At 44.4% G+C, this 26,879-nt stretch overlaps 2 protein-coding genes across 4 annotated transcripts in view; one reads left to right on the top strand and one right to left on the bottom strand.

The window, feature by feature from the left end:
- xrcc5 (X-ray repair complementing defective repair in Chinese hamster cells 5) overlaps nt 1-798 on the bottom strand; it is a 197,203-nt gene extending 196,405 nt beyond the window's left edge. The window contains exon 1 of one of the 3 annotated variants that reach the window (XM_052025903.1): nt 590-798. In XM_052025903.1, the coding sequence (XP_051881863.1) occupies nt 590-607 (18 nt within the window). In that variant the 5' untranslated portion in view covers nt 608-798. The remainder of the gene's footprint in view (nt 1-589) is intronic. The other 2 variants (XM_052025913.1, XM_052025894.1) reach the window with 2 other exon arrangements.
- On the top strand, nt 777-26,879 carry tmem169b (transmembrane protein 169b). Its single transcript, XM_052025980.1, has 3 exons — nt 777-829; nt 14,706-15,095; nt 25,431-26,879. Exons 2-3 carry the CDS (start codon nt 14,825-14,827, stop codon nt 26,051-26,053), a joined length of 894 nt encoding a protein of 297 aa, XP_051881940.1. The 5' UTR covers nt 777-829; nt 14,706-14,824; the 3' UTR covers nt 26,054-26,879.

Genomic DNA, 26,879 nt, shown 5'->3' with positions numbered 1-26,879 from the left:
GTAAATTCAAAGGAGATGTGTGGGGCAAGATTTTACTTTACACAGAAAGTGGTGGGTGTCTGGAGTGGTGGTGGAGGCAAATATGATAGGAGCATTCAAGAGGCTCTTAAAGAGGCACATGAATGTGTGGAACACGCAAGGATATGGATAATTGTGTCGGCAGGATTACTTTAGTTGGGCATTGATTACTAATTTACTTTAATCGGCACAACACCGTGGGCCAAAGGGTCTGTTCCTGTGCTGTATTGTTCTATGTTCTCACCCAACCGCTCACACAAACCTGCACCACCACCCACCCGCTCACAGACATCCCCCCCCCCCACAGCCTCCCCCCCAACAGCCCACAGACTACCCAAACAGACCACAGACCCACCCCCCCACAGCCCCCCCAAACAGACCACAGACCCACCCCTCCCCACAGCCCACAGACTCCCCCCCACAACAGCCCCACCCCCCTACAGCCCACAGACCCACCCCTCCCCCCCCACAGCCTCCCCCCCAACAGCCCACATACAAACCCGACTGCCTCAACCGCTTCCCGCGCCTTCTCTGTACCGATCACTCCAATCCCTTGTTGCTGTAAAAGTACCTTGGCTGACGGCGCCATGCTCTTTGCAGTGGGCGGAATTGGTGTTGAGACAGGGAGACCGGTGCTGCGGAGACACAGGACTCCGGTATTACACGGACACGGGATGGTGCAGAGAGACGCCGCACGGCCACACCCGCCCACTCGGCGGCGCCTTCCGGCTCCGCTACCCGGATGTGACGCACTGACCCCGAAGTTGTCGCGGCCGCGCTGTAAGTGAACGGGATGTGGCCGGTGCCCGAGGTAAAGGCTGTGGAGTGGGGTAGGGTGGAGTGGGGGCAGGGGGGCCGGGGGAGCTGTGGAGTGGGGTAGGGTGGAGTGGGGGCAGTGGGGGCAGGGGGGCCGGGGTAAAGGCTGTGGAGTGGGGGCAGGGGGGCCGGGGGAGCTGTGGAGTGGGGTAGGGTGGAGTGGGGGCAGTGGGGGCAGGGGGGCCGGGGTAAAGGCTGTGGAGTGGGGGCGGGGCCGGGGTGAAGGCAGAGTGGTTGGGGGGTGTGAGCCGGGGGCTGGGGCCGATGCGCGGTAAAGAAAGAGCGAGAGAGGAAGATAAGGAATGGAACTAGGAGGCGGGGAACAGGAACAGGCCCTTCAGCCCACTGTGTTATAAACTACCCGTCTATACCAACGTTGTGCCACTGAACAACAACGTAACTTATTTTTCACTACAGCCCCACTTTCCAGTTGTAATTTATCTTATTTAATTCCGTATCCCTGGCATTACCTAAAGATGTGGCGCTCTTTTCCTTGAATGTGTTCAATGGCAGAGTCCTCACAGCCTCTTTGGTTAGAGAATTATCTAGTTTTGACAACCCTCCACCCCACCCCACCCCACCACCGGTCAAGCAATGTCTTCTCACCTCTATCCTGAATGGCCCACACCTTGGGACTGGTGAGTCCTGGTTCAAGAGTTAAATTCCATCTGCTATGCCTTGGCCCACTTCCCCAGTTCATCGCGATCTCATTGCAGTCTTAGGTGACCTTCACTGTCCACTGTACCACCAATTTTGGTGTCATCTGCAATTTTACTAATCATGTTTTTTGGAGTGGAGGCCAATGACTAGCAGTGTGCCGCAGGGGTCTGTGTTGCGTTCCTTGTTGTTCATTATTGATATAAATGATTTGGATGCAAATGCATGAGGCTTGATTGCTAAATTTGTGGATTACACAAAATTAGGACGTGTTGTTGCTAGTGAAGAAAGTTATCATGGATTGCAGGGGGATGTTGATCAATTGGTGGGGGGGGTGAGGAGTGGCAAATAAATTTCAATATAGGTAAGTGTGACAGATGGTAACAATCTTTTCCTCAGGGTAGGGGAGTCCAAAACTTGCCAGAGGAAGTGGTTGACGCAGGTACAATAGTATCACTTAAGGTAGGGTAAGGATGGTGGAGTGAAGGAACTATGGTTGACAAGAGACATATAATATCTTGTCAAGAGGAAGAAAGAAGCTTATCTAAGGTTTAGAAGGCAAGGATCAGACAGGGCTCTGGAGAGTTAGAAGGTAGCCAGGAGGGAGCTTAAGAATGGACTTAGGAGAGCTAGAAGGGAGCATGAGAAGGACTTGGTGAGTAGGATTAAGGAAAAGGCATTCTACACATATGTGAAGAATAAGAGGATGACTCAAGTGAGGGTAGGACCGATCAGGGGTAAAAGAGGAAACGTGCCTGGAGTTGGAAGAGGGAGGGGAGGTCCTTAATGAATACTTTGCTTCAGTATTCACCAGTGAGAGAGACCTTGACGTTTGTGAGAATGGCGTACAACAAGCTGATGATACGCTAGAGCATGTCAACGTGAAGAAAGACAATGTGCTGGAACTTTTGAAAAACATTAGGATAGATAAGTCACCAGGGCCAGAAAGGATATATTCAATGTTATTACGGGAAGCGAGGGAAGAGATTGCTGCACCTTTGGCAATGATCTTTGCATCCTCACTGGCCACAGGAGTAGTGCCAGGTGATTGGCAGGTGACATATGGAACATAGAATATTACAGCACAGTACAGGCCCTTCAGCCCATGATGTTGTGCCAACATTTTATCCTGCTCTAAGATCGATCTAACCCTTCCCTCCCATGTAGCCCTCCATTTCTCTATGTTGTTCCTTTGTTCTAGAAAGGAAATAGCGATAACCCTGGGAATTTCACACCAGTGGGTCTTACTTCAGTGGTGGGCAAATTACTGGAGAAGATTCTTCAAGATAGGATTTATGAGCATTTGGTATTGGTATTGCTTTATTATTGTCACTTGTACCAAGGTACAGCGAAAAGCTTGTCTTACAAACCGATCGTACAGGTCAATTCATTACACAAAGCAGTTACATTGAGTCAGTACAGAGTGCATTGATGTAGTACAGGTAAAAACAATAACAGTACAGAGTAAAGTGTCATAGCTACAGAGAAAGTGCATTGCAATAAGGTGTGACGTTACAACAAGGTAGATTGTGAGGTCATAGTCCATCTCGTTGTATAAGGGAACTGTTCAATAGTCTTATCACAGTGGGGTAGAAGCTGTCCTTAAGTCTGGTGGTACATGCCTTCAGGCTCCTGTATCTTCTACCCGATGGAAGAGGAGAGAAGAGAGAATGTCCTGGGTGGGTGAGGTCTTTGATTATGCTGGCTGTTTCACCAAGACAGTGAGAGGTAAAGACAGAGTCCAAGGAGGGGAGGCTGGTGTCCGTAATGCGCTGGGCTGTGTCCACAACTCTGCAGATTCTTGTGGTCCTGGCCAGAGCAATTGCTGTACCAAGCCATGATACATCCAGATAGGATGCTTTCTATGGTGCATCTGTAAAAGTTGGTGAGAGTCAAAGAGGACAAACCAAATTTCTTTAGCCTCCTGAGGAAGTAGAGGTGCTGGTGAGCTTTCTTGGCCATGGCTTCTACGTGATTTGACCAGAACAGGCTGTTGGTGATGTTCATTCCCAAGAACTTGAAGCTCTCAACCCTCTTGACCTCAGCACCATTGATGTAGACAGGTGCATGTACACCGCCCCCTTTCCTGAAGTCAAAGACCAGCTCTTTTGTTGACATTGAGGGCAAGGTTGTTGTCATGACACCATTCCACTAAGCTCTCTATCTCCTTCCTGTATTCCGACTCATCGCTGTTTGAGATACAAACTACAACAGTGGTATCATCTGCAAACTTGTAGATGGAGTTAGAGCAGAATCTGGCCACACAGTCATGAGTGTACAGGGAGTAGAGTAGAGGGCTGAGGACACAGCCTTGTGGGGCACCAGTGTTGAGAACAATTGTGCCGGAGGTATTGCTGCCTATCCTCACTGATTGTGGTCTGTTTGTTAGAAAGCCAAGGATCCAGTTACAGAGGGAGGTGTTGAGTCCTAGGTCTCAGAGTTTGGTGACAAGCTTACTTGGGATTATTGTATTGAAGGCAGAGCTGTAGTCAATAAACAATAGTCTAACGTAGGTGTCTTTACTGTCCAAATGCTCCAGAGCTGAGTGCAGGGCCAGGGAGATGGCATCCACTGTACACCTGTTTCGGCGACAGGTGAATTGCAATGGGTCCAGGTTGTCTGGTAGGCTAGAGTTGATGCGTGCCATGACCAACCTCTCAAAGCACTTCATGGTGGTGGATGTCAGAGCCACTGGTTGGTAGTCATTGAGGCATGTTACCTTGCTTTTCTTCGGTACCGGGATGATGGTAGTCTTCTTAAAACAGGTGGGAACCTGAGTGTGAAGCAGGGAGAGGTTAAATATGTCCGCAAATACTTCTGCCAGCTGATCAGCACAAGATCTGAGCACACAGCCAGGGACGCCATCTGGGCCAGGTGCTTTCCTCGTGTTCACTCTCCAGAGGACTGATCTTACGTCCTCCACTGTGATCACAGGTTCAGCTTCATTGGTGGCTGTCAGTGTGGATGGTGACAATCCACTTCCCTTCTGCTCAAAACGCGCATAGAATGCATTAAGTTCATCTGGAAGGGATGTGCTGTTGTTAGCTATGCAGCCCAACTCCGTCTTGTAGCCTGTTATGGCATGTAAGCCCTGCCATAATTGACAGCTGGTCAGTTACTCTATTTTGAGTCGGTATTGCCTCTTAGCATCCCTGATAGCTTTCCGAAGGTCATACCTCGATTTCTTGTACAGATCAGGATCACCAGATTTGTGTGCAGCAGTCCTCGCCTTCAGTAGGGAGTGGATCTCTTGGTTCATCCATGGTTTTCTGTTTGGGAACACCCGTATTGTCTTCTTTGGTACACAGTCCGCCACACACTTGCTGATCAAGTCTGTGATGGTGGTGGCATACTCATCAAGGCTGGCAGCTGAGTCTTTGAACATGGACCAGTCCACTGTCTCAAAGCAGTCATGTAGGAGCTCATCTGTTTCCTCAGACCAGCACTGCATGACTCTCCGTACCAGATCCTCCTGTGTCAGTTTCTGTTTGTATGCAGGGAGGAGGAGCACAGCCTGGTGGTCTGATTTCCCAAAATCACCGCATTTGGAGAAGCATAGGCTGATTAGGGACAGTCAGCATGGCTTTGTGAGGGGCAGGTTGTGCCTCACAAGCCTGATTGAATTATTTGAGGATGTGACAAAGCACATTGATGAAAGTCGAGCAGTGGATTTGGTGTATATGGATTTCAGTAAGGTGGTTGATATTGTTCGAAGTGGAAGGTTCATTCAGAAAGTCAGGAGACATGGGATCCAGGGAAACTTGGCTGTGTGGATTCAGAATTGGCTCGCCCATAGAGGGTGGTTTTAGAATGGAGAGTATTCTACCTGGAGGTGGTGTTCTGCAGGGATTTGTTCTGGGTCCCCGGTTCTTTGTGATTTTTATAAATGACTTGGATGAGGATGTGGAAGAGTGGGTTAGTAAGGTTGCAAATCACCCGAAGGTTGGTGGTGTTGTGGATAGTGTAGAAGTTTGCTGTAGGTTACAACAGGACATTGAGAGGATGCAGATCTGGGCTGAGAATGGCAGATGGAGTTCAACCTGGCAAAGTGTGAAGATCAAATTTGATGGCAGAATACAAGGTTAATGGCAGGACTCTTGTGGATGAACAGAGAGATCTTGGGGTCCACGTCCATAGATCCCTCCAGCTTGCCGCGCAGGTTGATAGGGTTGTTAAGAAGGCATATGGTGTGTTGGCCTTCATTAGTCGGGGTATTGAGTTCAAGAGCCGACAGCTAATGTTACAGTTCTAAAAAAACTGGTTAGACCACACTTGGAGTATTGTGTTCAATTCTGATCGCCACATTATAGGAAGGATGTGGAAGCTTTAGAGAGGGTGCAGAGGAGATTTACCAGGATGCTACCTGGATTGGAGAGTATGTCTTATGAGGTAGGTTGAGTGAGCTGGGGCTTTTCACTTTGGAGCAAAGGAGGATGAGAGGTGACTTGATAGAGGTGTACAAGGTGATAAGAGGCAAGGGTCGAGTGGACAGTCAGAGACTTTTCCCCAGGGTGAAAATGGCTAACGTGAGGAGGCATAACTTTAAGGTGATTGGAGGAAGGTATAGGGGGATGTCAGAGGTAAGTTTTTTTTACACAGAGTGGCAGCTGCATGGAACGCACTGCTGGCAGAGGTGGTGGAGGCAGATACATTTAGGGACACATGAATGATAGAAAAATGGAGGGCTATGTGTGAGGGAAGGGTTAGGTAGATCTTAGAATAGGATAAAATGTCGGCACTACATCTTGGGCCTAAGGTCCTGTGCTGTGCTGTATTGTTTTATGTTTAAGAAGCACTCGGATAAGTGCTTAGAGGGATATGGGCCGAACGCAGGAAATTGGGCCTATCTGGGTGGGGACTGTGGCCAGCGTGGACTGGTTGGGCTCAAGGGCCTGTATCTGTGTTGTATTGCTCTATGACCTACCAATATCTGTCTCAACACTTCACCACGCCCCCCCCCCGCCCTTTACTGTCCCCCAACAGGCTCTTCCTGCCCATTCCCCCCACCCCACCTCCATCTGATTTCACCTGTCACCTACAAGCATCTGTCTCATGTATCCCTCTCCCTTATATAGGCTAGCTATCTTCCCATTAACACTCAGTCCTGATGCAGGGTCTTGACCTGAAACATTGACAATGCCTTTGCCTCCACAGATGCTGCTTGACCTGCTGAGTTCTTCCAGCAGTTTGTTCTTTGCTCCAGATTACAACATATGCAGTCTCCACATCCTTCTCCCTGGTGAATACCAATGAGAAGCATTTATTTAGAATATAGCCAAATGGCATCTGATTTCAAGAATTTTCTCTGATTCAACAACCAATAGGGATCTGGAACTCACTGCCTGATAGGGTGGTGACGACAGAAGCCTTCACAACATTTAAAAAGTATTGAGGTAAGAATTTGAAGAGCTATAACTAAGACAGTGGACCAAGAGCAGGGGAATGGGATTAATTTATTCAATTTTTGACCAATTGAGTGTGTTCATTGTTGTAAGTTTCACAGATTCTGTGAGTTTGTGACTGAGCTTATGTTGCTCTGAGTTTAGAAGATTGAGATGATATAAGTGAATCCCAAAATTCTTTATGGGGTTCAAACTATAGGTGCTGGAAGGATGCATCTTGGATCAAAACTGGAAGATGTAGGTGTTCCCAAGATCTGGAAAGTAGAGTGAGAGACTCAGTAGAGGCAAAGTGTGTGTGGGCTTGTGAGGGGAGTGCACACAGCCCTGAGTTAGGAAGTCAGCATCTATTTGAGAGGAAGGAAAGCAGCAACCACAATAAACTACCTGTGGAGATTTCAGAGTGTCAGCAGACCAATTACATCTCACAAGATCATCGGCCCCAAGGCTGGATGAAATAGAGTCATGTAGCACAGAAAGAGGCCCTCAGCCTGACTTGTCCACACCGACTGAGATACCCTTCTGTGCTAATCCCATTTTTTTTTTGCATTTGGCCCATATCCTTCGATTTCTTTCCTATCTATATACCCTGTACAAATGCTTTACAAACACTGTGATTGTGCCTGCCTCTACCACCACCTCTGGCAGCTTGTTGCATATACCCACCAGCCTCTGTGTAGAAAAACTTGCCCTTCAGATCTCCTTTAAGTAATTCCGCTCTCACCTTAAAGCTGTATCTTCTAGTTTTAATCTCCCCTACCCTTGGGAAAAGGACTGTAACTCAGTACCATACCTGTGCCCCTTATAAATTTATAAATCTTGATCAGGTGACCCCTCATCCTCCTGCACTCCACTGAGAACAATCCCAGTCAATCTAATATCTCTTTATAATTGAAGCCTGCCATTGCAGTCAAAATACTAGTGAATCTCTTCTGCACTTTTTCTAGTGCTACCTTATCCTTTCCGTGTTGTGGTGACCAGAACTGCACACAAAGTTCCAAGTGTGGCCTAACCAATGTCCTGTACAGCTGCAGCATGATAGCCCAACTCTTATACTCAATACCCCTGCCAATGAAATCGGCCAAGCTAAATGCCTTCCTCACTAGCCTATCCACCTGTGCTGCCATTTTCAGGGAGGTATGAAGTTGCACTACAAGGTCCCTATAGTTTACTCTTTATGTCTGGCCAAAATACATTACGTCACACTTGTCTGAATAAAATTCCATCTGCCACTGTTTCACCTAACTTTACAGCTGATTATGTTCATCTTTATCCTTAGGCAACCATCCTCACTATCTACAATATTTGTGTCATCAGCTTTTCAGACCATGGATATTCTCAGATATTACAAACAACAAAGGACCCAACACCAATTCCTGCGGTACACCACTGATCGCAGACTTCCAGTCAAAAAAACAACCCTCCACCATACCCTCTGCCTCCTATCATCAAGCCAATTTTGTATCCAATTTGCCAAAACACTTTGGGTCCCATGTGCCCTAACTTTCTGGACCAGCCTACTGTGCAAGACCTTGTCAAAAGCCTTGATAAAGCCCATGTATACCATGCCTGCCTACCTACCACCTTGCTTTCATCAATTTTATCAGTAACCTCAAAAAAAAACAATCAGATTTGTAAGGCAGGATTTCCCATGCACAAAACCATGCTGATTCCCCCAAATCAGTCCCTGCCTTTCTAAGTAATCTTAACTAGAATCACTAAGAATTTTTTTCCAATATTTCCCTCCTACTAGCATAGGCCCACTGGCGTAGTTTCCTGGCTTAGCTCTACCACCTTTCTTGAATGTGAGAATAACATTGGCTACTCTCCAGTCTTCCAGTACCTCACCTATGGCAAAAGATGATGCAAAAATCTCTGCCAGAGCCCCAGAAATCTCCTCCCTTGTTTCCCATAATACTCTGGTATAGATTTCATTAGTCCTGGGGATTTGACCAGATTGATGTGCATCGATGTCTCTAACTTGCATTGTCTTTCCTGATACGCACTCAGTGTTATAGAGTAATACAACATAGAAATAGGCCCTTCAGCCCAAATTGTCAATGCTGACCATGGTGCTAGTACCATTTGCCTGCATTTGGCCCATATCCCTCTAAACCCCTCCTATCCATGAACTTATCCAAATGTCCTTTAAATGTTGTTATTGTACCTGCTTCAATCACTTTCTCTGGCAGCTCATTCTAGATACGCACCACCCTCTGCATGAAGAAGTTGCCCCTCGGGTCTCTTTTAAATCTTTCACTTCCTATCTTAAACCTATGTCCTCTAGTTTTTTGTTCCCCTTCTCTGAGGGAAGACTATGTCTGTTCACCCTATATGTACCCCTCATGATTTTATACACCTCTAAAAGGCCAACCCCAAACCCCTACATTCCAAGGAATAAAGTCCTAGCCCTCCCAACCTCCCTTTTACTCAGCCCTTCGAGTGCTAGCAGCATCCTTATAAATCTTCTCTGCACTCTTTCCCATTTAATGTCTTTCCCATAACAGGGCAATAAAAACTGTACACAATACTCCAAGTGCAATCTCACCAACATCTTGTACAACTGCAACATAACATCCTGATTCCAATACTTGATGTCCTGACTAATGAAGGCCAGCATGCAAGACTCCTTCACCAACCTGCCTAACTCTGCTGCTTCTGGTGAACGATGTACTTGTAGTCCAAGGTCCCTCTGTTCCACAATGCTCCCCAGAGACCGACAATGCACTATAAAAGTCCTACCCTGGTTTGACTTCCCCAAATGCAACACTTGGCACTTATCTGAGTTGAAAGACATTTGCCAATCCTGGGCCCAATTACCTAGCTGATCAAGATCCCCCCTGTAGTTTTGATAACCTTCTTCACTGTCTACGTTTCCATCGATTTTAATATCATCTGCAACTTACTAACAACGCTTTGTACATGTACATACAAATCGTTTATATAAATAATGAACAATAAAGCCACAGCACCAACCCCTGTGGCACAGCACGAGTCACAAGCCTCCAGTCCAAGAAACCACTTTCGATCATCATTTTCTGCTTCCTACCATAGATCCAATTATGAATCCAATTAGCTATCTCTCCCTGGATCCCATGTGATCTAACCTTCCAGATTAGCCTGACATGTGGCACCTTGTCAAAGCCCTTGCTAAAGTCCATATACACAACATTCACCTAGCTTGTCTTTGCTGCCTTTCTTAAATAATGGTACAACATCAGCCACCCTCCAGTGTTCCAGAACTTCACCTGTGGCTAAAGATGAAATAAGTACCTCTGCAAGGGCCTCTGCAATTTCTTCCCTCGCTTCCCACAAGGTCTGAGGATGCACTCAGCCAGGCTCTGGGGATTTGTCCACTGTAATGCACTTTAAGGTAATTTGTTTGTGGTCGAAGACATCATCACTTATTTCCCTCATTTCTTTACCATCAGTCATTAAGGCAGGCATGGTAGTGTAGCGGTTAGCATAATGCTATTACACCGCCAACAACCTGGGTTCAATTCCGGCCGGAATTGACTTCCCCAAATGCAACACTGTAAGGAGCTTGTACATTCTCCCCGTGTCTGCGTGGGTTTCCTCCGGGTGCTCCGTTTTCCTCCCACGTTCCAAAGACATGCAGGTTAGGAAGTTGTGGGCATTCTATGTTGGCGCCAGAAGCGTGACAACACTTGCGGGCTACCCCCAGAACACTTGACACAAAAGATGTATTTTACTGTGTGTTTCGATGTACATGTGGCTAATAAAGATATCTTTGTCCACAGTAAAAACTGATGAGAAATATTCATTAATTGGTGCATTTAGTGTACAATTAGATGCAGCGTGCAGAAAGACTATGATGAAGGATAGGCAGTTGAAAGGGCAAAATTGCAGTCAGTTGGGTGGGCTGAAGTGTGTCTACTTTAATGCAAGAAGTATCAGGAACAAGGGTGATGAACTTACAGGATCGATAAATACATGGAACTACAACATTGTGGCCGTTACGGAGACTTGGCTGTCACTAGGGCAGGAATGGCTGCTGGATGTTCCAGGGTTTTGATGTTTCAAAAGGGGCAGGGACAGAAGTAAAAGAGTTGGGGGAGTGGCTTTGCTGATCAGGAACAGTATCACAGCTGGAGAAAGGGAGGATGTCCTGGAGGGATCGTCTACTGAGTCAGTGTGGGTGGAAGTCAGAAACAGGAAGGGAGCGATCACTCTATTGGGATATTCTACAGACCCCACCCAATAGCAGCAGAGACACCAAGGAGCAGATCGGGAGGTAGATTTTGGAGAGGTACAAAAATAACAGGGTTGTTGTCATGGCTGATTTCAACGTTCCCAAATATTGATTGGCACCTCCTAAGTGTAAAGGGGATAGATAGGGCAGAGTTTGTTTCGTGTGTCTAAAGGATTCCTGACACAGTATGTGGACAGGCCAACTAGAGGAGGCCATACTGGACCTGCAACTAGGCAATGAGCCTAACTGGATTTCAGATCTCTCGGTGGGAGAGCATTTTGGAGACAGTGACCATAGCTCCTCGACCTTTTCCATACCCTTGGAGAGGGTTAGGAGCAGATGATATGGGAAAGTATTTAATTGGGAGAGGGGGAATTGTGATGCTATTAGGCGGGAGCTTAAATTGGGAACAGATGTTCTTGGGGAAGTGCACGAAATGTGGAAGTTGTTTAGGGAGTACTTGCATGGGATACTGGATAGGTTTGTCCCAGTGTGGCAGGGTAAGGTAGGTAGAGGGAAGGATCCATGGTTGACAAGAGATGTAGAATATCTTGTCAAGAGGAAGAAAGAAGCTTACTTAAGGCTTAGAAAGCAAAGATCAAACAGGGCTCTGGAGAGTTACAAGGTAGCCAGGAGGGACCTTAAGAATGGACTTAGGACTCTCCTGAGCTGGGTGGGGGGGTATGAGAAGGCCTTGGTGAGTAGGATTAAGGAAAATCCCAAGGCATTGTACATGTATGTGAAGAATAGGAGGATGACTAGAGTGACTTATCCCGATCAGGGATAAAAGAGGAAACGTGCCTGAAGTCAAAATAGGTAGGGGAAGTCCTTAATGAATACTTTGCTTCAGTATTCACCAGTGAGAGAGACCTTGACATTTGTGAGGATGGTGTACAACAGGCTGATACGCTAAGGCATGTCGACATGAGGAAAGAGGATGTGCTGGAACTATTGAAAAACATTAGGATAGATAAGTCACTGGGGCTGGAAGGGATATATCCAAGGCTATTATGGAAAGCGAGGGAAGAGATTGCTGCGCCTTTGATGATGATCTTTGCGTCCTCACTGGCCACAGGAGTAGTGCCAGATGATTGGAGGGTGGCAAATGTTGTTCCTTTGTTTAAGAAGTGGAGTAGGGATAACCCTGGGAATTTCAGACCAGTGAGTCTTACTTCAGTGGTGGGCAAATTACTGGAGAAGATTCTTATAGACAGGGATTTTGGGCATTTGGGGAAGCATAGGCTGATTAGGGACAGTCAAGCATGACTTTGTGAAGGGCAGGTCATGCTTCATGAACCTGATTGAATTGAGGATGTGACAAAGTACATTGATGAAGGTAGAGCAGTGAATGTGGTGTACATGGATTTTAGTAAGGTGTTTGATAAGGTTCCTTATGGAAGGCTCATTCAGAAAGTCAGGAGGCATGGGATCCAGGGAAATTTGGCTGTGTGGATTCAGAGTTGGCTCGCCCATAGAAGACAGAGGGTGGTGGTAGATGGAGCATGTTCTGCCTGGAGGTCGGTGACCAGTGGTGTTCCGCAGGGATCTGTTCTGGGTCCCATTCTCTTTGTGACTTTTATAAATGACTTGAATGAGGATGTTGAAGGGTGGGTTAGTAAGTTTGCTGCTGACAAAGGTTGGTGGTGTTGTGGATAGTGTGGAAGGTTGCTGTAGGTTACAACAGGACATTGATAGGATGCAGAGCTGGGCTGAGAAGTGGAAGATGGAGTTCAATCCGGAAAAGTATGAAATTATACACTTTTGAAGATTGAATTTGAAAGCAGAATACAAGGTTAATGGCAGGACTCTTGACAGTGTGGAGGAACAGAGGCATCTTAGGATCCATGTCCATAGATCCCTTAAGCTTGCCACGCAGTTTGATAGGGTTGTTAAGAAGGTTTATGGTGTGTTGGCCTTCATTAGTTGGGATATTGAGTTCAAGAGCCGCCAGGTAACGTTGCAGCTCTATAGAAGTTTGGTTAGACCACACTTGGAGTATTGTGTTCAGTTCTGGTCACCTCATTATTGGAAGGATGTGGAAGCTTTAGAGAGGGTGCAGAGGAGATTTACCAGGATGCTGCCTGGATTGGAGAGCATGTCTCATGAGGATAGGTTGAGTGAGCTAGGGCTTTTCTCTTTGGAGCAAAGGAGGATGAGAGGTGACTTGATAGAGGTGTACAAGATGATAAGAGGCATAGATCGAATGGACAGTCAGAGACTTACTCCCAGGGCAAAAATGGCTAACATGATTGGAGGAAGGTATGGGGGATGTCAGAGGTCAGTTTTTTTTTACACAGAGTGGTGGCTGCATGGAATGCACTGCCGGCAGAGGTTGTGGAGGCAGATACACTAGGGACATTTAAGAGACTCTTAGATCGCCACATGAATAATAGAAAAATGGAGGGCTATGTGGGAGGGAAGGGTTAGATAGATCTTAGAGCAGGATAAAATGTCGGCACAACATCGTGGGCCGAAGGGCCTGTACTGCGCTGTAATGTTCTATTTTCTATAAAATCTTGTCCATCCATACACAGACAGCCTTGCTGATCTTTAAGGGACCTGTTCTCTCCCTAGCCACCCTTTTACTCTTAATATGCCTGTAGAATCTTTTGGGATTTTCCCTAACCCTGCTTGCCAGATCCATCTCATACCCTCTTTTTGCCCTCCTGATTTCCAAATTGCCCTCCTGATTTTCTAATGTTCCAAGCTATCTGTGTTCACCTCCTCTAACTCTCCATTCTCCCTATCCTTCTCCCTGGTGAATACTGAGATGAAGTATTTATTCAGGATGCCACACATATCTCCTTGCCCCACATACAGGCTTCCCTTTTGGTCCCTCAGGCGACGTATTCTCTCCCTAACTACTATCTTGCCTCTAATATATTCATCAAAGGTTTTGCAATTCTTTTTAATTCTGTTGGCCTGGGCCACTTCATGTCCCCTTTTTGACTCATAACCACTCTCTTAAGAGATCTCCTTTATCCTCAAAGGACTCACTTGATAACAATTTCCCATACCTTTCAAACGCTTCCTAATCTTATCATCTTTGCTTGTTACCCTTGTGGGGACATGCTGCCTCCAAGCTCCTACTATTTTGCTTTTAAGTGCCTCCTACTTATAAGATGTTGTTTTTCCTTCTAGCAACTGGTCCCAATCTACTTTCCTTGGGTTATAGTAATGAAATCAAGACTTCCCCTAGTTTAAGACTGTAACTCTAGGTCCAACCTTGTCTCTTTCCATGACCACCTTGAAGATTACAGAATTGTGGTTACAGTTTGCAGAGGATTCCTCCACAGACATTTGCACCACTTTCCCATCCTCATTCCGTAAAATAAGATTCAGTATTGGGTCTGCATCTCTCCCAGCCAGATGAGGAAGGGGCAAACCCCCCCCCCCCCCCCCCTTTCTCTACCTCATTGCTGGGTCATCAGTGCTAAGTGCCATCCTGCTGAAGAATGACGGCTGATAGCTGAGCAAGGATGGCAGCTGATTCTCTGCTATTTTTTGAAGTTCCCTGTGCCAAGAGAAAGGGAGGAACTTCAAGCTGTTGTTTATGTTTTGTTATTTTTCATACTGAATTTAATAATTGTTTTGTGTGTTAGATGTTTTAATAACAGGAGTTCTGTGTCCAAGGCAAGTGGAGAGGAGATTGTGGGTGGACTGTCAGAAGCAGAAACATCTCCAGCGTAAAGTGAACACTGTTCAACAAATACACACCAAAATGCCTCAAAACAACATTGGCATGGAGCAAGCAGCTCAGGTAACACATCAAGGCTCCCCACACAAAGCTGGTCATATAGCTGGCATTTTTGAGAAAGATGGTGAATTTACCTTGGAGCGGAAAAAAAAGAGGAAAAAGGAGCCAAGGCCAGAGTCAATTATAATCTACCGCACTGGGAGCGAGAAAATTGAGGAAGACCAGCAAGATTCAGATACCACAGCCAAGAACACTGAAGAAGGGACAAACTTTCTGTGTCCTCCAGTTGCAGAAGGTACAAGAGATATATGATTACCACAGGATGGCCCCACAACTCCAAACTTCAAATGTTCCTGATTACTTTTTCATTACTTTCTGTTCCCATTATTTTCTTGCTGGTGTTTGATTCACAGCCATTGGGTAGGGTGACTTTTGCTGGGGTCATGTAGTCATTCTTCTCTGTGAGCCAGTGTGAGTCAGAGTGAGTGTTACACCCAAGTCTAAACCTCCACTTGCCCAGCTAAAAACAAGAAATTGTGGAGTCGGGTCTCAATTTAGCAGATTTAGTATCCCAAGTCAGAGTTGCGGATTTAAACTTGGATACACTGTAGGCAAACTGTGTACTAGTGATGGAATGTGGATTGTCAAAACAGTTCCACCTTTTGTTCAAATCTGAAACTAAATGGTTCATCTGCCTGCACAAGAGATAAAGGATTCCTTCAAGCTCAAAGAGTGGAGTTGTACTAATGTACAGGGGTGGTACTAGTGTTTCCAATATCTCCTAACTCAAGTTTATATTTCAGTTTCTTTTACATATGTTACATAGCAGGTCTGAGGATTGGGAGCAGTTTAAACTTCAGCAAAAGAAAAGCAAGTGTTGGGTCAAGAGAAGAAAAGTAGAGTATGAGAGTAAACTTGCAAGCAATACAAGTTTACAGTAAAAGCTTCTGCAAGTCTATAAAAAGAAAAAGAGAATGAAAACAAATGTAGGTCCCTCACTGTCAGAAATGGGAGAATTTATGGGGAACAAAGAAATGACAAATCAACGAAATACTTTAGTTCTGCTTTTGTGGAGGAGAATATGCTGTGGAATCAAAAAAGGAGGCTTTAGAGGAAAGTAAAGACAGGTACATGAGAAATTAATAGGATTGAAAGCTGTTATTGGGCAGCTTCACATTTTCACACAATATATTCCACTTACCAATCTTTAACCATTCGCTTCGCCTGTCTGTACGTATTTTTAGTCTCCTCATGTCCTGTTATTGACAGTTTTCCAACCTTTCTTTGTATCTTCGAGTCCCAGTGTGATACAGCACGGAACCAGGCCCTTCAACCCATCGAGTCTGCATAAACAATCACTATTCCTACAAAAAAACTTAGCAATGATATATTTGGTCCCTTGGCCCATCATTCAAGGAAGTTCTTCCCTTCCTTACAATTCCCGATTTACAGCTATTTCTGGAATGTCCCTCATATTCCCTGTGATAACCATTGATGACTGATGCAAAATACCTGTTTAATTCATCTGCCAACTCTATTATTTGTAATTAATTCCCAGTTTCACTTTCCATAGGACCAAAGCTTACTTTAATTCTCTTTAAATATCTTTTCAAACTCTTAACAGTTCTTGCATTTCTTGATAACTTTGCCTTTTATTCTAATTTTTCCAACATTACTAACTTTTTGGTCCTGATGGTATATAAAATTATGAAAAGCATTGATGTCAAATTCTATAGGGCATAGATTTAAGGAAAGAGGGAGACAGTTTAAGGAGATTTGCAAGCTAAGTTCTTTTATACAGAGAGTGATAGGTGCCTGGAACCTGCTGCCAGGGGAGGTGGGGAAGCAGATACAGTAGCAACGTTTAAGAGGCATTTAGACAGACATGTGAACAGGCTAAGGATGGAGGGATTTAGATCATGTGAGGCAGTTTGGATTAGTTTAAATTGGCATCGTGGTCAGTACAGACATCATGGGCCAAAGGGCCTGGTTCTGTGCTCTACTGTTCTATGTTATCTTATCATTGTTGCTACTTGTATTCTCTCCATCTTCTGACCTGTCACCTATTTTTACACAATTATGTATTTTTCCTTTAAGTCTGATACTATCTTAAACAGTTTTTAGTTAATTGCAGGTATCTTTGGAATTTTTCTTTCTTGTTAGAATTCATCTTTTCTGTGTATTCTGAAAAATCTCATTCCTAGTATGCTACAGCATCTCAATTGACCAGTCCCTTAACCTAATTTACCCATTTGGCTAGCTCTCTGTTTTCATTCCCTCGAGTGCTCTTACTTAAGTATAAAATATGAAATTTGGAACCATTTTTCTCTTCCTCAGACTAAATGATGAAAGGGATGGTTGTAGGGGCGTTGGAGGGCTTTAAATTTTTGGATCATTTGGACGTTGGAACTGTACAAGCAGGATGGGTTGTTTCTGAACCAGAATAGGACCAATATTCTTTTTGGGAGGTTTGCTTGTGCTGTTGGGAAGAGTTTGAACTAATTTGACAGAGGGATGAGGTGAGTAAGTGTACAACTGGGGGGCGGAGAGTATTGGTTTATTATTGTCATATTCACTGAGATAAACTGAAAGGCTTTTGTTTTGTGTGCCATCCAGACAGATCATCCCAGACATAATTATACTAAGGTAGTAAAAAGAAAACAGAATGCAGAATATACAGTGTGCAGTGAAGATGGAAAGAAGGACAAGCAGATGAAAAGACAGGATAATTGCTGAACAATAGATATACAGCGAAATTGGTATTGGTTTATTATTGTCACTTGTACCAAGGTACAGTGAAAAGCTTGTCTTACAAACCAATCGTACAGGTCAATTCATTACACAGTGCAGTTACATTGAGTTAGTACAGAGTGCATTGATGTAGTACAGGTAAAAACAATAACAGTACAGAGTAAAGTGTCACAGCTACAGAGAAAGTGCAGTGCAATAAGGTGCAAGGTCACAACAAGGTAGATCATGAGGTCATAGTGCATCTCATTGTATAAGGGAACCATTCAATAGTCTTATCACAGTGGGGTAGAAGCTGTCCTTAAGTCTGGTAGCAGATACTGGTCTGAATGTACTATATTTAAACGCATGTAGCATTAGAAATAAAGTGGATAACCTAGTGGCACAGCTACAGATTCAAAAATATGACATTGTGGCAATTAACGAGTCATGGCTTAATGACGGATGTGATTGGGAACTGAACGTCCAGGGGATCACAGTGTATAGGAAAGATAGGTGGATAGGCAGAGAGGGTGGTGTGGCCCTGATGGTTAGTAATAATATAAAATCAATAGAGAGAAGGGACATAGGGTCAGAAGAAGTGGAATCCTTATGGGTGGAGCTAAGAAATGGCAAGGGTAAAAGGACAATAGTAGCAGTTATATTTCGGCCCCCTAACAGCAGCTGGGATGTGAACTATAAGTTACAGCTAGAAATAGAAGTGTCAACATCAAGATAATTATGGGGGATTTTAACATGAAGGTGGATTGTGAAAGCCAGGAAGGCAGTGGATCTCAGGAGAACGAGTTTGTGGAATGTCTACGGGATTGCTTTTTGGAGCAACTTGTTGATGAGCCCACCAGGGGATCGGCTGTTTTGGATTGGGTGCTGTGTAACGAACTGGAGGTGATTAGGGAACTAAAGGTAAAGGAACCATTAAGAACTAGCAATCACAATATGATTGAGTTCAGTTTTAAATTGAAAAGGAGAAGCTGTTATCAGATGTGTCAATATTTCAGTGGAACAAAGGAAATTACAGTGGCATGAGAGAGGAACTGGCCCAAATTGATTGGGAGAGTAAGCTAGTTGCAGGGACGGCAGAGCAGAAATGGATGGAATTTCTGCAAGAAATAAGGAAAATGCAGGATAGATATATTCCAAGAAAAAAGATTATGAATGGAAAAATGGCACAAATGTGGATAACGAGAGAGGTGAAAGCTAAAATAAAAGCAAAAGGGAGGGCATACAAGGAAGCAAAGATTAGTGGGAAAACAGAAGACTGGGAAACTTTTAAAAACTTACAGAAAGAAACTAAAAAGGTCATTAGGAAAGAAAAGATGAATTATGAAAGGAAGTTGGCAGATAACATTCAAAAAGATACTAAGAGCTTTTTTAAATATATGAAGAGAAAGACATGGATTGATATAGGACCAATTGAAAACGGTGCAGGGGGAGATTATAATGGATAACAAAGAGATGGCAGAGGAACTAAATGAGTATTTTGCATCGGTCTTCACTGTGGAGGACATCAGCAATATACCTGAGAGTCAAGGGTCTCGGGATAGAAATGAGTTCAGTTAAGATTACTAGAGAGAAGGTGCTAGGGAAGCTAAATAAACTAAAGACAGATAAGTCTCCCGGACTGGATGAGGTGTACCGCCGGGTTCTGAAGGAGGTGGCTTTAGAGATTGCAGAGGCATTGGTGATAATTTTCCAGGAATCAGTAGACTCCGGCATGGTTCCGGAGGACTGGAGGGTCACAAAAGTAGTTCCGCTGTATAAGAAAGGTGGGAGGCAGCATAAAGGAAATTACAGACCTATTAGTCTGACATCAGTGGTGGGAAAGTTATTGGAATCGATCCTCAAAGATGAGGTTATGGAATACCTGGAGGTGCAAGGCAAGATAGGTCCAAGCCAGCATGGTTTCATGAAGGGAAGGTCCTACCTGACCAACCTATTAGAGTTTTTTGAGGAAATCTCAGGTAGGGTGGATAAGGGAGAGGCTGTGGATGTTGTGTATTTAGACTTTCAAAAGGCCTTCGACAAGGTGCCACACAAGAGACTGATTAATAAGATGAGAGGTCATGGAATTACAGGTAGGATAACAGAATGGGTGGAGCATTGGCTGGTTGGCAGAAAGCAAAGGGTGGGAATAAAGGGATCCTATTCTGCTTGGCTACTGGTTACTGGTGGTGTTCCACAGGGGTCAGTGTTGGGGCCACTTCTTTTTACTTTGTACATTAATGATTTGGATTATGGAGTAAATGGTTTTGTGGCTGAGTTTGCAGACGACACCAAGATAGGTGGAGGAGTAGGGAGCATTGAAGAAACAGGAAGGTTGCAGAGAGACTTCGATAGTTTAGGAGAACGGGCAAAGTAATGGCAGATGAGATTCAATGTTGAGAAATGTGCCGTTGTACACTTTGGAAAAAGAAATAAACGGGCAGATTATTATCTAGATGGGGAGAAAATACAAAGTACAGAAGTACAAAGGGACTTGGGGGTACTCGTGCAGGATACCCTAAAGGTTAACCACCAGTTCGGGTCAGTGGTAAAGAAAGCGAATACTATGTTGGCATTCATTTCAAAAGATATAATATATAAAAGTAAGGAAGTGCTGATGAGGCTCTATGGGGCACTGGTGAGGCCTCATTTGGAATACTGTATGCAGTTTTGGGCCCCTTAGGAAGGATGTACTGATGTTGGAGAGGGTTCAGAAAAGATTTACGAGGATGATTCCCGGTATGAAAGGGCTTACTTATGATGAGCGTTTGTCGGCTCTTCACTCACTGGAGTACAGAAGAATGAGAGGGGACCTCATAGAAACATTTAGAATGTTGAAAGGACTGGACAAAGTAGATGTGGTTAAGCTGTTTCCCTTGGTGGGTGAGTCCAGGACTAGAGGGCACAATCTTAGAATTAGAGGGTACTGGTTTAAAACAGAAATGAGGAGAAATTTCTTTAGCCAGAAGGTAGTAAAATTATGGAATTCTTTGCCACATACAGCTGTGAAGGCCCAATCATTGGTGTTTCAGGAGGAGATTGATAGGTATCTAATTAGTCAATGTATCAAGGGATATGGGAATAAGGCTGGAAATTGGGGCTAGATAGGAATAGTTTTAGTTTAGCTCATGGAGCAGACTCAGTGCGCCGAATGGCCTGCTTCTGCTCCTTTGCCTTGTGATCTCGTGATATAGTGTTGCAGTTACAAAGAAAGTGCAATGCAGGTAGATAAGTAAAGTGCAAGGGCCAAGATGAGGTAGGTTGGTCTGTTGAACCAAGCCTGGACATGCACAGTGAATGGAAGGGCCCTGGGGAGTGCTGTTGAACAGAGAAACCTACGGGTACAAGTACATAGTTTCCTAAAAGTTGCGATGCAGGTAGACGGGGTGGTGAAGAAGACGTATGGCACGTTTGCCTTCATCAGGTATGGAAGTCAGTATAGGAGTTGGGACATCATGTTGTATAAATGTTGGTTAGACTGCACTTTGGAGTATTATGTGTAGTTCTGCTTGCAGTGCTCTGGGAAGGATGTGATCAAGCTAGAGAAAGTGCAGAAAAAAATTCACAAGGATGTTGCCTGGATTGGAGGGCTTGAGTGATTTTTAAAAAAAAGATTGGATAAGCTGGGACTGTTTTTCCTAGAGTGAAGGAGGCTGAGGGGTGACCTAAAGAGGTCTATAAAATTGAGGGGCATAGACAGTGCAGATAGTCATATTCTTTTTCCCAAGGTAGGGTAGTCTAAAACAAAACTTTGTGATAAGAGAAACTGACATATGGGAGTTGTTGTTTAAAAAAAACAGTTGATCAGAGTTCAGGACTGGTATGTTCCAGTAAGATGGAAGGGCAAGGATCGCAAGGTAAGGGAACCTTGGATTATGAGAGAGGTGGTGAATGTAGTCAAGAAGAAAAAGGAAGCATATGTAAGGTTTAGGAAGCTAAAATCAAACAGAACCCTTGTGAATTATAAGGAAGCTAGAAAAGAACACAAATGAATTAGGAGAGCCAGGAGGGGCCATGAAAAGTTCTTGGCAAGTTGGATTAAGAGAATCCCAAGGCTTTCTATACATACATTAAGAACAAGAGGATAACTAGGGATCGGGTTGGACCACTCAAGGATAACGGAGGGAACGTGTGCTTGGAGATGGAGGATGTGGGCAAGGGCCTAAATGGGTACTTTGCATCAGTATTTACCAAGGAGAAGGATATGGGATTGGTGTGGAGCATGCTAGTATGCTGGGGCATTTTGAGACAAAGAACGAGGTAGTGTTGGTCTCTTGAAGAACATTGAGGTGGATAACTCCCTTGGGCCTGATGGGGTATAACCCAGGTTATTGAGAGAGGCAAGAAATGAGATTGCTCAGCCCTTGATCAAGATCTTTGTGTCCTCCCTTGCTACAGGTTGAGGTCCGGCAAGTAGCTAATACTGTTTAAGAAGGGAAATAGCGATAATCATGGAAACTATCGACCGGTTAGTCTCACTTCACACTTTTCCAGATTGAACTCCAGCTGCCACTTCTCCACCCAACTCTGCACCCTGTCTATATCCCGTTGTAACCTACGGCAACCTTCTACAGTATCCACAATACCTCCAACCTTCATGTCATCTGCAAACTTACGAACCCATCACTTCGTCCCAGAACAGATCCCTGCAAAACACCACTAGTCACCGAGCTCCAGGCAGAACACTCACCATCTGCAACCACCTTCTCCCTTCTGTGGGCAAGCCAATTATGAATCTATGCAGCCAAGTCTCCATGGATCCCATGCCTCATAACTTTATGGATGAGCCTACCATGGAACCTTGTGAAACGCATTACTAAAATCCATATACACCACATCCATCACTTTACCTTCATCTATTTGTCACCTCCTCAAAAAAACTCAATTAGGCTCATGAGGCACGACTTGCCCCTCACAAAGCCATGCTGACTATCCCTAATAAGACTATGCTTTTCCAAGTGCTCGTAAATTCTGTCCCAAAGAATCTTCTCCAATAGCTTGTCCACCACTGACGTAAGACTCACTGGTCTAAAATTCCCTGGATTATCTCTATTACATTTCTTGAACAAGGGAACATTTGCAATCTTCCAATCCTCTAGAACCATTCCTATGGCCAGGGAGGATGCAGCTATCATCATCAACGCCCCAGCAATCTCTTCCCTCACTTCCCATAGTGACCTTGGGCATATCCTGTCCAGCCCCGAGGAATTATCTATCCTAATGTTTTGAAGAAGCTCCAACACTACCTCTTTCTTAACCTTGACATGCTCCAGCACATTAGCTTGTTCTACTCTAACCTCACTTTCGTCAGAGTCGCTCTCCCAAATGAACACTGAAGCAAAGTATTCATTAAGGACTTCCCCTACCTCCTCCACCTCCAGGAATGTTTCGCCATTTATGCCTGAGTGATCCTACCCTCGCTCTAGTCATCCTCCTCTTCTTCACGTTTGTGCAGAATGTCCTGGGGTTTTTCTTAATTCTACTCACCAAGGCCTTCTCATTCCCCTTCTAGCTCTCCTAAGTACCACCTTAAGCTACCTGAGAATTCTCAAGAGCCCTGCCTGATTTTTGCTTTCTAAACCTTGTATGGTTCCTTCTTCCTCTTGACTAAATGTTTCACCTCTCTTGTCAACTGTGGTTCCTTTACCCTGCCATCCTTTCCCTGTCTCAGTGGGACAAACCTATCCAGAGCCTCATGCAAATATTCCCTTAACAACCTCTGCATTTCTGCTGTGCATTTCCTTGAGAGCATCTTCTCAATTTATGCTCCCACAGTCCTGCCTAATAGCATCATAATTCCCCCTCCCCCAATTAAATACTTTTCCATATCGTCTGCTCCTATCCTTATCCATGGCTATACTAAAGGTCAGGGAATTGTGGTCACTATCTCCGAAATGCTCGCCCACTGAAAGGTCTGTCACTTGACCAGGTTCATTGCCTAGTACTAGATCCGGTATGACCTCTCCTCTAGTGAGCCTAACAAATTCTGTCCCATCAAAACCTTTTGCACTAAGGAGGTGACAATCAATATCAGGGAAGTTGACAACAACCCTGTTATTTTTGCACCTTTCCACAATCTACCTACTTACCTGTTCCTCAGTGTCCCGGTGGCTATGGGGGGCCAATAGAATACTCCCAGTGGAATGATTGCCCCCTTCCTGTTTCTGACTTATACCCACACTGATTCAGTGCACAATCCCTCCACGACGTCCTACCTTTCTGCAGCTGTGACACTATCCCTGATTAGCAATGCCACTCCCCCCTCTTACCTCCCTCCCTATCACTTTTGAAACATTTAAACCCTGGAACATAAAGCAGCCAATCCTGCTCTTGCGACAGCCAAGTCTCTGTAATGGCCACAACATCGTAATTCCACGTACGTATCCGTGCTTTTGAGTTCATCACCCTTATTCTTAATACTTCTTGCATTAAAGTAAGCACATTTCAACCCATCCAACTGACTGTGTTTATGCCCTATCCACTGCCTATCCTTCCTCACAGTCTCTCTGCACATTGCATCCACCTTTACACCAACTGCTCCATCATCTGACCTAACACTCTGGTTCCCATCCCCTGTCAACCTAGTTTAAACCCTCCCCAGCAGCTCCAGCAAACCTGCCAACAAGGACATTGGTCCCTCTCAAGTTCCATTGTAACCCATCCCTTGCATCAGCTCCAGATCTCTTGCCAATCACCTGAAATATTTGTTCACTGGTCCTTGAGCTATCCAATAATGGAAACAGTTCATCTCAATTTAACCTATTTAATCCCATCAGGCAGCAAAGAGCAAAGTGAATAGCTGTTGGCATAAAGTCAAGAAGAGAGAAGTGGTAAAGGATATTCAGGGAGGCATAATTTTGTAAGTACAGTTCAACAAATATCAGTGCTGGAATCTCTTCACAATTTTTATAAATACATCAGAATAAAATTGGGGGAGTATTCCAGATTCAGGAGGATAACAACAAATGGCGGATGGAATTTAACTCTGACAAGTGCAAAGTGATGCATTTTGGGAAGTTAAACCAGGCAAGACATACAAAGTGAACGACAGGGCCCCGGGGAGTGTTGTTAAACAGAGACTTAGAGGAACAAGTACATCATTCCCTGAAGGTGGTGACACAGTGGTGAAGAAGGTGTATAGCACACTTGCCTTCATTGGTCAAAGCAGTGAATACCAGAGTTTGGATATCATATTGCATCTGTACAAGATGTTGGTGAGAATGCGCTTGGAGTATTTTGAGCAGTTCTGGTCGCCATGCTACAGGAAGGACGTGATTAAGCTTGAGAGAGTGCAGGAAAGATTCACGAGGATGCTGCTTGGACTCCCTTGAGTTATGAGGAGAGATGTTGCAGGCTGGGACTGGTGCCCTGAAGCAAAGGAGGCTGAAAGGTGACCTTGTAGAGGTTTATAAAATCATGAGGGGCATAGATAAGGTGGATGGTCACATTCTTTCTAGGGGGCTCTAAAACTAGAGGGCATAGGTTTAAGTTGAGAGGTAAAAGATTTAAAGGGGACCTGAGGGGCAAGTTTTTCACACAGGGTGAAGTGTGGAAATGGAAAAAACTGCCAGAGGAAGTGGTAGACATGGGTACAATTGCAGTGTTTAAAATACATGTTTAGACAGTTACATGCATTGGAAAGGAGTAGAGAGTTAAGGGCCAAATGTAGGCAAGTGGGATGAGCTGAGGAAGGCACCTTGGTTGGCATGGACAAGTTAGCTGAAGGGCCAGTTTTGAGTGTAAATTTTGACCTCCATTGCTTCTAGCTTACCATCACTGAAGGAATACTTCAAAAAAACATTGGCGTGCATATTATCACCATCTGAGGTTAAAAATGAGAGATGAGTAAATGTTTACGTTATGCGACTGATTTTATTAAAAAAAAACTTTTGCTGAATAGGTGGCTGGAGCTTGCCTGCTGACAGCAGATATGTGACACTAACTGGCACAATCACCCGGGGGAAGAAGAAGGGACAGATGGTGGATATCCATGTGACACTAACAGAGAAGGAGCTCCAGGAACTAGCCAAGTCCAAGGAGACCCCACAGCCAGAGGAAGAAAGGAAGAAACAGCCATGTGATGTTGGACTATACTGGGGTCCTCATGTTGTGTTCTGGAGCCTGCTATGTTCTCCAGTGGTCTTCCTGTTGTCTTTTGTCATGTCCTTTTACTATGGAACCATCACCTGGTATAACATTTTCTTGGTTTACAATGAAGAACGCACCTTTTGGCATAAGATTACAATTTGCCCCTTTCTAATTGTTTTTTATCCAGTTCTAATTGTGGCAGTGTCATTGTCCATCAGTGTATACACAGCCATAACACAAATTTCCTGGTCATTTGCTGAGTGGTGGCTGGCAGTGCGGGACTTGGAGAAGGGCTTCTGTGGCTGGCTGTCTGGAAAACTTGGACTGGAGGATTGCTCCCCGTATAGCGTTGTAGAGCTACTTGAGTCTGACAATGTTTCAGGTAGCTTGTCAGGGAAACCAGCACCAGCAGGAGAGCAAACTTCTGCTGTTTAGCCGGTGCTTAAAGAAGGAAGCTTCCTCATGAAGCTGCTGAAGATTATGAGAAGAAACAAAATGAATGCAGAATATTCCCTTCAATTCAGACTTTGCTTGGAATTACTTTTAGATTACATGCATGTGACTAATTTGAACTATTTATACATTTGCAAGACTCGTCTGAGTTAAATCACAGTGAGCCTAATACCCGAGTTGTCATTTCCCTCTAATATGCAGTTCAATGAAACAAACTATCTCCCCTAGTCGGAACTGTGCCTTTCTTACAAATAACCTTCACCATGGAAGGAAGGTGTAAATGATGGTTTGGGGACAGATTGAAATTATGGGCATTGGACACTATTTATTTATTTATTTATTTTAACATTGATAATCTGAGTGCTTACCATTTTTTTAAATGTAGCTTAGATATCTTTTAGCACTCTCAAGTAAAACATAAATGAACATTGTTTACTGTTTAATTGATAAAAGGCTTCAGTCAATACTGCAAGTTAAGTATACAGTGTTCGGTACATGCTCTAAGACAAATTTAAGGGAGATTTAACATCTGTTGCACTATCATTTTATTTCACGTTGATCTGGATATATCAGCAGGATGAAAAATGGGCATGTCCAGTGACAGATTTTGTATGGTTTCTGTAAATATAATAAGGTAAAGATTTGCAATACCATTCATATGCAACCTCAAAGCCTTGAACATTCAAACTCTGGCACTGAGCATTTTGGATCATTTTTATACATTAAAAGTATCATGTATGTATTAACTGTTAATTAATTTCATTCATGTCATTGGATAACAGATCATGGAGTTGTCACAAACCAGCAA

The sequence above is a fragment of the Pristis pectinata genome, chromosome 1 (assembly GCF_009764475.1).
Source record: "Pristis pectinata isolate sPriPec2 chromosome 1, sPriPec2.1.pri, whole genome shotgun sequence".
Taxonomy (NCBI): domain Eukaryota; kingdom Metazoa; phylum Chordata; class Chondrichthyes; order Rhinopristiformes; family Pristidae; genus Pristis; species Pristis pectinata.
The sequence above is the reverse complement of the archived record's forward strand: the minus strand, read 5'-3'. Positions and strand labels throughout refer to the sequence as shown.